This window comes from Lycorma delicatula, chromosome 1 (assembly GCF_047948215.1).
Source record: "Lycorma delicatula isolate Av1 chromosome 1, ASM4794821v1, whole genome shotgun sequence".
NCBI classification, from domain to species: Eukaryota; Metazoa; Arthropoda; class Insecta; order Hemiptera; family Fulgoridae; genus Lycorma; species Lycorma delicatula.
In genome coordinates, this window is record NC_134455.1 from 196609937 (window position 1) to 196625170 (window position 15234).

At 30.0% G+C, this 15234-nt stretch overlaps 1 protein-coding gene across 8 annotated transcripts in view; it reads right to left on the bottom strand.

Annotated features, from left to right (window-relative positions):
• Positions 1–15234, bottom strand: part of LOC142326939 (dynein axonemal assembly factor 19) — a 28161-nt gene that overhangs the window by 9318 nt on the left and 3609 nt on the right. For all 8 annotated transcript variants that reach the window (XM_075369694.1, XM_075369678.1, XM_075369670.1 and 5 more), the window contains exons 3-5: positions 15012–15156; positions 7635–7735; positions 4946–5116 (exon numbers count right to left, since the gene is read on the bottom strand). In XM_075369694.1, the coding sequence (XP_075225809.1) occupies positions 4946–5116; positions 7635–7735; positions 15012–15156 (417 nt within the window). The remainder of the gene's footprint in view (positions 1–4945; positions 5117–7634; positions 7736–15011; positions 15157–15234) is intronic.

Consider the following 15234-nt stretch of genomic DNA (forward strand, 5'->3'; position numbering starts at 1 on the left):
AATAAATAATGGCTAACAATATCTGTTTACATCTGTTCCTGCAATTATATAAATTGTCTTTTTCTGAATAAGAAATAAATCATTAACAACTACAGAGTAATTCCCCAAACATTCAGCCCGTACAGGAGGGAGGATAAGACAATGCAAAATAAGCCATGCCTATTAAATCTGTTAAGACACATATTAGCTACAGTTTATTACCAAATATATAAACATACCTTTATAATTTATTAACTAAATTTAAAGTTAGCAGTTTCACTGATTCAGTGTTTTTCTAGAGTTTAATACCACAACTAATTTTTAGTTTTGTTTTACTAAAACTAACGTTTTGTTTTACAAAAACCTTTCTGAGTTACTAAAGTGGTCTTTCATTAATAATTCTATAAATTTAAAATCCTCATGGAACCTTAGCATAGTTTTATCACATACACAAAAAAATTTATGTATACATAAATTTATTTATTTATCATATACATGACTAAAAATTCCATTTTTCATGAAACAGCAAAGGACCTGTAATTTACTTCTTCCTTGGCTAGCACTTCTCCACATACTAATCCTGTTGGTTTCCTATTAGTCAAATAATTCTAAATTGTATGATTGGAACTTGACATATAGTATGTACACTTTTTGCCAACAAAATGCCACAACAAACATTATCAAAAGCTTCAGAAACATCAGACAGTTGAGCAGACGTACATCTATTTTCCCTCAACAATTTTTAAAATACCATACAATTAACAGTAAAGTAAAAAAAAATATTTAAAAATATAATAATTAACTGTTTCAAAAAAATATGATCTAGAACAGAGATAATAAACAGATTAACTTGCCTCAACTCTAAATCAGTTTGGTGAAATTACATTAAAGCTTTCAAAATAATTTTCAATTTGACTTACTACAAAAATAATTGATATTAGAGATGTGGTCCTGTAACTTTCTGGGGCTCCCAGTTTCCCACTTTTATAATTGACTACTGCCTTAAAAAATTTTAGAACATTGGGAAACTGAAAGTAATTTATTAACAATAATAGCTAAAAGCTCTGAAATAAATTTTTTAAAACATAATTTGGCAAACTAAAATAATCCGTTGTTTTAGAATGGGAAAATTTTCTTTTTATTTCTGCATTCCATGCAAAAACGATTTCTGCTAGCACAAATAAGAATGTAAGAATAAGAAAAACATTTCTAAAAGTAGCTATGTGAATAGCAATACTTTATGATAGTATAGTACAAGTGGATATTGAAAATTAGATGGTTTTAAAAAATTAAAAATGAAGATGTCTTGTGATAAATAGAAGATTAAAATTTAAGCCATATCTTGCAAAAAGATTGATTACACTGGTGGACATTACATAACCCAAATCCAGATTTAGTTAATTTGGTAATAAAGAAATGTGTTTAGGATTATGAATGGTAGACAAGGAAGAAAATGTAAAAGATAAATGCAAATATGATAAATAAGTTGAGCTTAAAAGAACAGCACAGAACAGAAAAGAATGGTGAACTGCATGAAATCGGTGATCAAATTACTAATGATTCAAAAATAAAGGTTAGTAAAATATTTCTTATTATATAATTAAATAATAATCATTTAGATGGTATCTGAAGATTCATAATTTAAATACATAGAAGATCCAAAAGTAGCGCACATCAAAATTAAAGTGTGTGTAAATAGTAGTATAGTTGAGAAAGTTCTATCGGTTACTGCAAGATAGCACCATGGATATTAACAACAAGAAACCAAGACACTATTATGATTTGTATTGATCACACACTGCTTACAGTATTGCTTGCTAAACACATAGTTTTTCCTAGAGTAATGTGTTTACATTGTTGAACATTATTTTTCCAGATGTTCTTATGCACATGTAGAAGAATCCAGATGTAACAGTGGCTAACAATTCGACCATAACGAGAGATTAATTGCCTGTTAGAGAGAATGCGAATCAGTTGCAGACAAGAAGAGAACTGGGAGACCAGCCACTTTGTCTGATGATAAACTGGCTGAGGTTACGAATGTGTTACAACATTCGCCTGCAAAAGGCTTGAGGAGACTATCAGTGCACTCTCAGATTTCATATGGAAATGCTCAGAGAGCGATGAAGTTGTTATTCTTTTGTGCATATCATGTTTGCAGTGTTCAAGAATTGGAGGAGCCGTTTAAACAAAAGTGTGTAGTGTACTGTACATGGTTTCAGTCATTTGTTGACAACCATGGAATTGAAGAGCTTGACCGCTTTTCTTCACTGATGAGGCATGGTTTCACCTTAGTGGCTACATGAACAGTCAAAACACTAGAATTTGGTCAACTGAAAATCCACATGTGTTACATGAAAACCCCTTACACTCTCAGAAAACAGTAGTGTAGTATGCCGTATCACATCATTGAATAGTGGGCCCCATTTTCTTTGAAATTGCAGTGATCAGTGTTGTGTACTAAGACATCATTAGACAGTTTATTGTGCTTCTTCAAAATGATGAACGTGATTGTTGGTTCCAGCAGGACATGTGGCACTGTCCTGCCACATGTTTTAAATTTAAAACTAAATTAACAGAGTGCAGCACTGTAAACAGGTATGAATATAATGTACTGCTTTTATTTTTTTAGTTTATTTGAATAGCAAAACATTTATCATACATCTAATCAAACAATGCCCTTCTTGTGTGAATTTTTTAGCGAGCGTATCATATCTAAAGGACTATGGTCTTCCATATTCACCTAATTTGACATCCCCAGATTTCTTCCTGTGGTATTATATTAAAGGAAAGGTCTATAAAAACAGGCCACACACACTGGGAGGAACTAAATATAAACATAACAACATCAGTATACACGTGTTCCACAAAGTGGCCTCAAACGTGTAAAAAGAATTCTTACATGCATTACTGAACAGACCAGCCATTTTGAGAATATATTGTAAAAATAAATAAATCTTTAAATATTATTACTTAATTTTTTTCTTTTTTATTACTTTGATGAGCATGACTTTTAGATTTCTCTGTATTATTAGGAATATAATTTTTTTTTGTACAGTTCAAAATGTTTACTTGGAAAACAAAGATACAATGCTAAAAATTCAAGAGAAATTAATTTTTAAAATTTGGTAGCTGCTTTCTGACTTACAAGTAGAGTTGAGCAGGCCAGAGTTTCAATGTGTATTACAAGTGTGGTTTAACAATTTCAAATCCTGCCAAATGTGAAGTATGTTCAGTCATTTTATTTCATCACATGAATGGAGAAATTACTTCTGATATTCACTGTCAACTGGTTTTTGTGTATAGTAAAGATGATTTGACAAGTAAAAGCAACAAACTGGTGGTATGAATTTAAAATGGAAAGTCGCAATGTTCATGAAATGAGTGAAAAGTCATCTGTTGTTAGCGACACATTCATTTAAAAATCTAAAGAAAGATTTGTGTTAATCGACATTTAATGACTGATAACTGACTTCATGAACAATGTCTAAAAATATTAAGAACTAGTCTGTATGAAATGTTTACAGAAACAGATTACAGGAAAATACATGAACCTTGGAAGTTGATAGGCAAATCGAAAAAAAATAGTTGCTTTGAAACTTGCTTACAGACAATTATTAAGTTGAGATGGCTTTTTGGCCTGCATTATAACAGGAGTTTAGATTGGGTTTGTAACCACAATGTAATGGTGCTAAATCACTGATAAAACCAAAAATTTTAAACATTAATGTACAAATGGATCTGTATTGTGAGGCCAAATGAGCATCTTTCATAAACTCTAAGAGAACCTGAACCAATAGTCATGTGATACAAAAAAAATGTTGAAGGAATGTAAACTAATGCAATATTACACCTTCCAAATATTGCTTGTTGCACTAAGTTGTGACAGAACTTCAAACAGGAATGCACTGATGATCTTGGTATGGTGACTGTTCAGAAATAAATAACAATAGGTTTTAAAGATATCGTAATTCAATCCCAAAACAAAAAATTTTTAAAATGGGGCATCAGTATTTTTACTTTCCGATAATCCCTGATAATACAGAAATTATACAATTTAACATCTGAAATGGGTACTGAAATAGCCACCACCAATAAAAAGATTAAGTAAACATTTTTTATGTTTTAGATAAATGTTGTTTTAAGCAGAATAAGCATTATTTAAAATTTTGCGATCTACTCTTGAACTAAACTTATGCCTTGTAGTTAATGCTGCAGCTGAAACAGAGCATTACTCAAGCATCACATTTCAATTTATGAAATAAGTATTACTCAGTCCTATGTGAACAACAACAAAAATACTTTGAACCGTTTTAAATTTAAAACTAAATTAACAGAGTGCAGCACTGTAAACAGGTATGAATATAATGTACTGCTTTTATTTTTTTAGTTTATTTGAATAGCAAAACATTAGAAATTCTTTTCTTCAGCAAAAAATAAAACCAGTGAAACTTAATTTTCTAGAATTAATGTTTGTATGATATAAAGTCAAAAGTTTTGCAACTGCTTTGTAATTCTGAAGCATTTTGAGATAAAGTCAAAAACATTCCTGATAATTTATGAGTCAATTACTCTGCCTTATGGTGATAATAATGAAATTTTACCCCTTTTGGGGGAGGGAGTGAAGGATATAACTAGACATTCTGAAATACCAACCACTATGTCATTTTAAAGTACTTATCAAAACAAGAAGATGATATAAAGATCAACTCTCTATGATTTTCGTATCCAAAATGGTGTAGGGGCAATATTCAGATTTTTCTGATAATAAGAATATAACTCCCTTCAAACGAATTTACTTTATAGTTTTTCCATATAGTACAGATTATCAATTTTACAAAAACTTTTACAAAATTTTAAGGATAAGCAAAGTGCTTATCCTTAAAATTCTTTCTTATCATTATCTATAAATGTTCTAAGAACATTTATAAACAACTCACAAATGTCTATAAGTAAACCGCCTTACCTTTGAGTCTGAGTAAGTTGTTCAAGTATCCTGCAAACAATTACCATATTTTGTGTTGAAGGAGGAAAGATTGAAAGGACTTCAATAATTTCCCCTAATAACCCAACTGGAATTTCAGTTTTGAATAAAACCTGTGAATCAGAACTGCAAATACTCTGTAGCAGCTGAAACCTGTAAACGATAATATTTTTTTTTAAATTTACTTCATTATTGTTTTAATTACAACAATAAATATCAGTAGTAGAATAAATAAATATAGCTTAGTGGTAAACTCAGGATGTCCATGAGACGTATCCCCAAATGTAAAGTTGCATATCAGTACAGTTTTATGAACATGAATGCAAAATAATTTGAAAAAATATATAAAAGAGTATAAAGAAAAGGATTACTTTTAAAACACTGAAATACTAAAAAAAATACATCACTGTTGACTACACATTCTATAGTCCACATGTAAAAGGCTGTCATGGAGGATCCTTTTAAAACAAATACCATGATTTTTTTTTACTACATTAAACCATTTTTTAATTACACATAACAAAAATGCACCATTTTATATTAAGCTGTCATATAAAAATGCTGAGTTTTCAGGCACAATGAAATATGGAAGAAATATGTAAACTTGTATTTAAATCTTCCAAGCTACTTTTGAACACGGCCTCTAAACAAGCCTCTTCAGCTGAGACTGCAGTTTTTGGCTAATTTATTAGAAAACACCTTAATCACAACAAGATGGTTCACCAGAGGTGAGGTGTTCCAATATATAAAAAATCATGTAACAAAGCAATATTATGGAATTAAAATTTTGTAGGGGAAGCAATTATTGTCAAGAGACAAATAGAAGCAGCATTTTAAAGGTAATTAAAATGACCTGAAAAAACCAGTCTCAGAAGAGGAAAAAATTGTTTCAAATTTAACATCAAGTATAAAAAAATAAATATATCCTATACATTAATTAGGATGTAGAATAAAAATAATAAAAAAAAGCTACACAAGATGATTCTAAAAAAAATAATTAATTAACAGTAATCTAAAAATTGTATAAAATCCATCAACTGTAAACTATTTTATTTCTACTGATACAAATTGTTAGTAGTACTAATAATACAAATCTTGTTTTTTAAGTAAGGGCTGTTTTCAATTTGCTGCATTTGATAGTGGAAATTGATGGCGCTAGAGTAGCATGTTATTTATTTCAACGATCATCTGTTTGCAACAATAGGTTAATATTATTAATGTTAGTTGCTGTGTATAGCCTCACTGAAATGAGTGCTACAATAAATAATCTCACAAGTTGTGAAGTGTGGTCTGTAATTTGTTACCTACTGGCAAAAAACAAATCTGCTGCTGATATTTGTAGACAAATTGTTGATGTTTACGAATTCAGTGTTATGTGCGAAGGTAAAGTTCACCAATGGTTTGGTTTGTTTCATGGAGGAAGAACAAATGTACACAACGAAGAACGTAGTGGTTACCTGACTGTCATCATAGATAACTTGACTGAAAATGTGAAAGCAAAAATCTGTGAAAACAAGGTTTATTGTTTCTCAATTATCAATTGAATTTCCTTTTGTTTCACAATCAGTAATTTACAACATTTTAAGTGAAAAATGGGTTACAGAAAGTTGTGTTCTAGATGGGTACCAAAAATGTTGACAGAAACACACAAAAAAATGTCTGTCTAGCTGCAGCTGAAACATCTTTGAGATGCTACGAAAATGACACTGATGATTTGTGGAAACACATTGTGATTGGTGATGAAACGTGGATATCTTATTCATATGTTGAGACATAGCAGTAATCAATGCAATTCATCATCCCTGAAGCCCAAAAAGTTTAAGTGTGAAAGTTCGAGAAAAAGCTTATGGTTACAGTCTTTTGGGAAGCCAAAGGGATATTGCTGATGGAATTTCTTGAACGTGAAAGAACTGTTAATGATATGTACTGTGAAACACTTACAAAACTTAATGTTCAGTTAAAAAAAAAGGCGTGAAAAACTAATCGATGTGATTTTGTTTCTCCATGACCTCACAAAGCATGACCTCACATGCCAAACAAAACCACTGAATAATTGCGATGATTTTGTTAGGAAACATCCGCCATTCAGACCAGACCTTGCATAAAGTGATTATTAACTTTTCCTCCACTTAAAACAATAGCTTGCATTGCAGAGGTTTGAAGATGATGAGAAACTGCAAAACAGAGTAATTAATTGGTTTAAATCACAGCTGGGAGAATTCTTCAGCAACGGAATAATGAAGCTAGTAAGCCGATATCAAAAATCTATCGCAGTGAATGGTGAATATATAGAAAAATAATATATAAATATAAGTTTATTTTATTGTAATAAAGTTTTCGCTTATTTCAATTTTTATATCAAAACGGCCCTTACATAAAAAAAAAAAACACGCCTTGTATATAAAATACATTTTTAATATAACAAGAAAAAATTTGTAATCAAATCATCTGAAAATTACTTTGCCCAAGGGCATAGTAATAGTTACTATCAAGATAGTAACTGCAAAACACACAACTAAAATGTAAAACAGAACTAAAAAATTGTTTACATATTTAACAAACTTTATGTAGACTTTTTAATTAAAAGAAAAATACAATTTCTTAAACTACTATTATAAAGTTAGATATAAAACCTGTAAATACCATTTTTGGAAGCAAAATATATATTTACCTTTCTTCAACAGTTGTACATGATCGAAACTTTTTAATAAAACCATCAGTCGCTACTGAATTACATTCACTATTATCACTAACAAAGTTATTTTTCAGTTCCTGAAATAAATAAAATACTTTATTTTTATGTAATGATACATAATACACTCAAGTGTATTATTGTATGTGTTAGTAGTTGTATGTTGTATGTGTTAGTGTATCTCAGATACACTATACAGGTGATCAAGTTTTATGATAGATTTTAAATTGGGAACCTTCCCTAGATTTTTCCCTACATTAAAAATACGGTATTTCCATTTTTGAAATCTTTGCCCTTTTTCCAACATGGCAGCCAACTTCCATTATTTCAAACAAAAACTTCATGCTTTTATTGCTTGTTTGGATAGAAAATAGTATTTTAAGACATTTTTATTCTTCGGTATTTTTCTCTAAATGCATCTGTTATGGAGCTTCATTTTGTACGTGTTGACAATTGTAAAATCAAGTATATGGCCATCTGCATAATTTTAAGAAGAAAAGTGATGTATTAGTACATGGGTATCAAATAAAATTTTTAAAGTTTAAAAGAGTTTTACCTTAAACAGTATGATTTTAGTTTTATTTAAATATTAATAAAAATGTCTTAAAATAATATTTTCTACCCAAAAATGGAATAAAACATGGGGTTGTTATTTGAAATAATGAAGTTGCCTGCCATATTGGAAAAACAGCATTTCAAAATTGGTAATACTATATTTTTAATGCAGGAAACAATTTATGGGAGGATACCTATTTAAAATTTCTCATAAAACTAATAGTTTCCCGATGGTGATCATCTTGAGTTGATCATATATATATATATAGATACATATGATATTTACACTTAAAATTATTTAGACTGCTACCTTTTTTCTGTTTCACTTAATTAAATCCTCACAGGAGGCTATATGAACAAAAAAATTATATGAAGCATACATAAAATGCTCACAAGTGTGTACATTCTACTATTTAGAAAATCAAAGAAACTTCAGTGTCAGAAAGTGAAAAATCTCTGGTCATTAATAGTAGCTGTAATAAAGTTTGTTTGCAAATATAAACCAATTGAAGCAATCTCAACAAACACACCATGCCCATGTATGTGTGTGTACACACATACATACACACAAATGAAAGTCAAAAAAATAATACAACTTTTTTACACCATCTTTTTTGTGTTATTCTTGAGAGTCAATTTATTGTAAGAAATTATAAATATTGTAAGAAATAAAAAAACCATTTCAATGTTTCACATTTTCACTATCAGATCATATAACAAATTATTTTTTAATAATAAATTTATGTATACACTTTTATCTATTGTATATATATTTCTGAAAGTTACTTCCAATGAGTTTCAAAAGAAGTCATTTTTTTGGTGTTTCTATTTACTATTTTAGCTCTTGAGGAAAAAAGGAAATATTTATAGTAAATTGTTTTTCTAAACAATATTATTAAGATTTGTACATAATTTCAACAATAGAGAAAATAGTTTTGAAGGAAAGAAAAATTTTTAATAAAATGGCTGGGAATCTCAATCACTTGTTACACCAGAGTATAACTGCTTCATATAAATGTTGAATACAGTACAGACATCATATCATACTTATCTGGACAACTGTTTTGCTGTGAAATATTATGAAGCAACTGTATTATTTTCTAATGTAAAAATTGACTGCCAGCAGTTTCAATGGGAATTCTTTCTCCCAAAACCAATTTTTGCCCTGTTGTTAATTGAAATTATTCATGTACTGCATTAGTATTGTTAACATATAATGAAAATAAATTCTAATACTTATTGAGAACTAAAATAGCATTTTTTAAAATGATACTATCATATTAAACCAAGTATCAGAAAATGCTCAAAAACTTTAAGTTATCAAAAACTAAATTAGGAATTTTTAAAAATATGCTACCACATTAAACAATTATCAAAAAAAATGTTCAAAAATGTTGAACATGTAACTTTTGTTCTTAAAATTAATTATACAATAATCTTTTTTTTACAATCTGATAAAAAAGAAATCAAAAATAAAATTGCACAACTACAAAGACAGGTAAAAGCAATTCATACACTACTTGCTACAGTTCCTACAAGTTTATGTCAAACAAACTGAAACTGAATGCAGAAAAGATCAAGGTTTAATAATATGTAAAAGTCAATTTTTGCATTAACCTGATTTATAATGTACATGGTGGGCCAAAAGTAGCTTCTCAACTTTTTTCTTTTTTTTTTTAATAAAACATTACAAATTAACTCAAAAGTAATTTTTTTATCTTTAAATTAAATCTCAGTCAAAATATGATTTACTAAATTAGGTTTTGAAAATAATATCTTTTAATCTTTTCAGGACTGCCATCACACTTACACGACCGCAGTACACTGTCTGCACAGACTACGGTTGCGTAGTCAAACTCATTTTAGAACTTTATTGTTGAGAGTACTATCATTGTGTTAACATGACTAATATAATTCTTTCACTGACATGTGCTGCACTCTATTGGATTTAAAAAGAACTATTTGCACTATCGACAGGTTGCAGCTAACAGCTTGAAACAGAGAGAATAAAATCATGTTATCAGCATTCTAAAAGCTTATTAGGTTATCTTGAGATACACGTGTTAATTTTTGCCTTTAATTTGGTGGATTTGTTTCACTTGAAATTGTAATTGGGGTTTAAGATTCAATTTCTGTTTTTGTTGATTATTATTATTATAAATTGATGCAGTTTCACTACTAATAAACACACTAAAACTATCCTCATTTGCAAACATGTTATTATGATTATCAAAAGTATCATTAGAACATTCACTTTCACATTCATCATCTGACTCTTAGTTTAGCAAAACTTCAATTATTTCACTCATATCATGTAAATTCCGAGATTTGTCCACAAAACAGAAAGTAAAAGATTCTGGACTGCCATGTTTATTAACACAATTTTTAACCTAGTCTGCGCATGAATTAGGATTTACAGTATGTTAGTCCCAAAAAGGTTAAATGTTGACCTCTGAAGCATTCACAAATCTAGGCTCTTTTTAACCTATTTTGCATGGTTAAAACCAGTCATTCTTCCAGTACTGCTGCTATTTTGACTTGAATGTTGTTTTTTTAGCTCTTCTAAATTTTGTGACTTATTTATGTAGACCTTTTCTTTCAAATGCCCCAAAGAAAAAAATCAGGAGTCATCAAATCCAGAAACCTAGGAGTCCAAAGAAAATTAAATTTCTCAAAATTATTCAATTTCCAAATTTTAAATCTAAGGAACTTCATTTTTTGGATTTTTCTCAGCTGGTATGAGCCATAAATCCATCTTGCTGGAACCAGGCCTCTTTGACACCATCTCCAAGAACTGGAATGAAAATTTTCTGAAGCTTTGCTGATAACTATCACTATTCAGTCACGAAAACATCACTTTCTTCAAAAAAAATATGGCCTAATGATTCTATGCTTCGAAAAAGCACATCATCATACCGTAACTTTTTGTAGCTGTAAAGGAAATATATATGTCAAATGAGAATAGGCAGTACTCCAAAAATGAGCATTTTGTGTATTGACATAGCCACTAAGGTGAAAATGGGCTTTGTCACGCTTCCACAAATTAGACAAAAAGGAATCTTCAGTGTTGATAAACTACCAGCAGCATTCCAGGCATAATGCATACACATTTGAGTTCATTTTATTGGCTAATTGAATTTTGTAAGGAAATATTTTTAAATCCTTATGCAACATTCTACACAATGATGTTCGATTAATGCCCAACTGAATGAACAATTTTGTGTTGATGCTGTGGCATCCTCCAATACATTGTTCCTTACAAACTCAATATTTTCATTATTTCTAGAAGATCTTGATCTTCCACTGATCAAGTCTGTTCAAATTTCAAAACAATTGCATGGATGGCTGCACCAGAAGGTGATTTTCTAGTTTTGTAAGACGTTCAAAATTTTAATTGTGTTTCAGAAACCCTCCTCAGACTTTTAAAGTAAAATGTGATTTTTTTATTCTTTCTTGGAGAGTGTATTTTCACAAAATGAATCTTGTTTTTATTTAAGTTTAATCTAAAAGAAAAAAATAATTTAATTTTTTTTTTGTCTTCAGTCATTTGACTGGTTTGATACAACTTTCCAAGATTCCCTATCTAGCGCTAGTCATTTCATTTCAGTATACCCCCTACATCCTACATCCCTAACAATTTGTTTTACATATTCCAAATGTTGCCAGCCTACACAATTTTTTCCCTCTACCTGCCCCACCAATATTAAAGCGGTTATTCCATGATGCCTTAATATTTGGCCTATAAGTCTGTCTCTTCTTTTAGCTATATTTTTCCAAATGCTTCTTTCTTCATCTATTTGCCGCAACACCTTTTCATTTGTCACTTTATCCAGCCATCTGATTTTTAACATTTTCCTATAGCACTACATTTCAAAAGATTCTAATCTTTTCTTCTCAGATACTCCGATCGTCCAAGTTTCACTTCCATATAAAGCGACACTCCAAACATATACTTTCAAAAATCTTTTCCTGACCTTTCAATTAATTTTTGATGTAAACAAATTATATTTCTGACTGAAGGCTTGTTTCACCTGTGCTATTTGGCATCTTATATTGCTCCTGCTTCGTCCATCTTTAGTAATTCTACTTCTCAAGTAACAAAATTTTTCTATCTCCATAATCTTTTCTCCTCCTATTTTCACATTCAGTGGTCCATCTTTGTTATTTCTACTACATTTCATTACTTTTGTTTTGTTTATTTTCATGCGATAGTTCTTGCGAAGGACTTCATCTATGCCATTCATTGTTTCCTCTAAATCCTTTTTACTTTCGGCTAGAATTACTATATCATCAGCAAATCGTAACATCTTTATCTTTTCACCTTGTACTGTTAAACTGAATCTAAAATGTTCTTTAACATCATTAACTGCTAGTTCCATGTAAAGATTAAAAATAACGGAGATAGGGAACATCCTTGTCGGACTCCCTTTCTTATTACGGCTTCTTTCTTATGTTCTTCAATTATTACTGTTGCTGTTTGGTTCCTGTACATGTTAGCAATTGTTCTTCTATCTCTGTATTTGAACCCTAATTTTTTTTAAATGGTGAACATTTTATTCCAGTCTACGTTATCGAATGCCTTTTCTAGGTCTATAAACGCCAAATATGTTAGTTTGTTTTTCTTTAATCTTCCTTCTACTATTAATCTGAGGCCTAAAATTGCTTCCCTTGTCCCTACACTTTTCCTGAAACCAAATTGGTCTTCTCCTAACACTTCTTCCACTCTCCTCTCAATTCTTCTGTATAGAATTCTAGTTAAGATTTTTGATGCATGACTAGTTAAACTAATTGTTCTGTATTCTTCACATTTATCTGCCCCTGCTTTCTTTGGTATCATGACTATAACACTTTTTTTGAAGTCTGACGGAACTTCCCCTTTTTCGTAAATATTACACACCAGTTTGTATAATCTATCAATCGCTCCCTCACCTGCACAGCGCAGTAATTCTACAGGTATTCCGTCAACTCCAGGAGCCTTTCTGCCATTTAAATCTTTTAATGCTCTCTTAAATTCAGATCTCAGTATTGTTTCTCCCATTTCATCCTCCTCAACTTCCTCTTCTTCCTCTATAACACCATTTTCTAATACATTTCCTCCGTACAACTCTTCAATATATTCCACCCATCTATTGACTTTACCTTTCGTATTATATATTGGTGTACCAACTTTGTTTAACACATTAGATTTTAATTTATGTACCCCAAAATTTTCCTTAACTTTCCTGTATCATCCATCTATTTTACCAATGTTCATTTCTCTTTCCACTTTGAACACTTTTCTTTAATCCACTCTTCTTTCGCTAGTTTGCACTTCCTGTTTATTGCATTTCTTAATTGTCGATAGTTCCTTTTACTTTCTTCATCACTAGCATTCTTATATTTTCTACGTTCATCCATCAGCTGCAATATATCGTCTGAAACCCAAGGTTTTCAACCAGTTCTCTTTATTCCGCCTAAGTTCGCTTCTGCTGATTTAAGAATTTCCTTTTTAACATTCTCCCATTCTTCTTCTACATTTTCTACTTTATCTTTTTACTCAGACCTCTCTAACGATGTCCTCAATATTTTAATAACACATATAATATATATTAATAATATAAATATCCTCGATATTTTAATAATAAAAAAATTTTTTTTTCATAGGGAGTGGATCTTTGGCCCACCCAGTATAACTCTCCAAAGACAATATTTTCATTTGTGATGCATACGATAATAATCTGTTGTTTTTAATATATGTTTTTTATTCCATGGATGTGTACTGTTTTTACTATAGTAGTGATCACATTAGGATTACTACTAGTTAAATTTACATAGATACATCACTTAACACATTAAATTACAACCGTCATGAATGTGGTTATTTTTATGTCTGCCAGCAGATTGTTTACTATTCTTCATTCTCAATCTCATTGCAGTTATGTGTATAAATTATTACGCTTAATTCTATCATCTTCTCATGGCTCTTTTCTTTTTACTCATTTTTGTTGAATGAATAATGTGAAATTAACAAAAACAATGTGAGGAAATACATACATTTTTAAAAGTATAAAATAATAAAAACGGGAATATCTAATGAACAGGCATCCTCTGGCATTTTGTTTCTGATGAAACTATGTTTATTACACAGACATTAATCTAATTTGGATACTTCACAAATTATATGCTTGAGAATGATCATTTATTTCAGCATAAAGAGAAAAAAATGGTGTTAATGGTTGCTTTTGTGTTATAAATTAATGTGTATACATGTGTTATTCATTTACATGAATAACATATGTATATTACAACTTATTTTTTTGGAAAAGAAGAAACAGTGGTTTAAAGGAAAAACAAAATCCCAACATAATTATTAAACACAATTTTACCTATAACATTACTCTTGTAATTAACCAGTTGCATCCGGCATTCCTGTATGATAGATCATTTACTTATTACTACATAGTAAGAGTAAGTTATTGGAACCATTCACAGACCTTCCAATCAGATGGTTAACAAAAAAAAATCATGAAATAATATTTTATAACAGCTTCCTATGTTAAATGAAACTGTTAATAGCATGAAAAATAGTGACTAGTCTGATTCCAACAATCTAAATTTAACTGTAAGTCTGTGAAAGTATCCATTTCACCAAACAATCTTAGTTGTTTAGATAACTTTTGAAGCTCAACCAGGTATAGTTTAAAATGAATTAAACTTAATAGTAGGGTGAAGGGAATTTAAAGGATATCAGAAAATATTTATTATCAGTTATGTGATTAGCACTAAAATTTATCTCCAAATAATTCTAATAACAATGGTTACCTGTTGATCCATCACCTTTTGTTTTTCACCAGCAGAAAAGTTCTCAGTTTTATGAGAGGAAACAGTATTCCAAATACAGCCCTTACAATTACCCAGAAGATTTTTGTGTTCTATTGGTTTGAGATGAGATGCTTTTACAATATTCCTAAGTAAAATAACACAATCCAAAAATATATAATTAGACCAGGCCAAACGAAAGAGAATATATAATTTATAGAAAAAA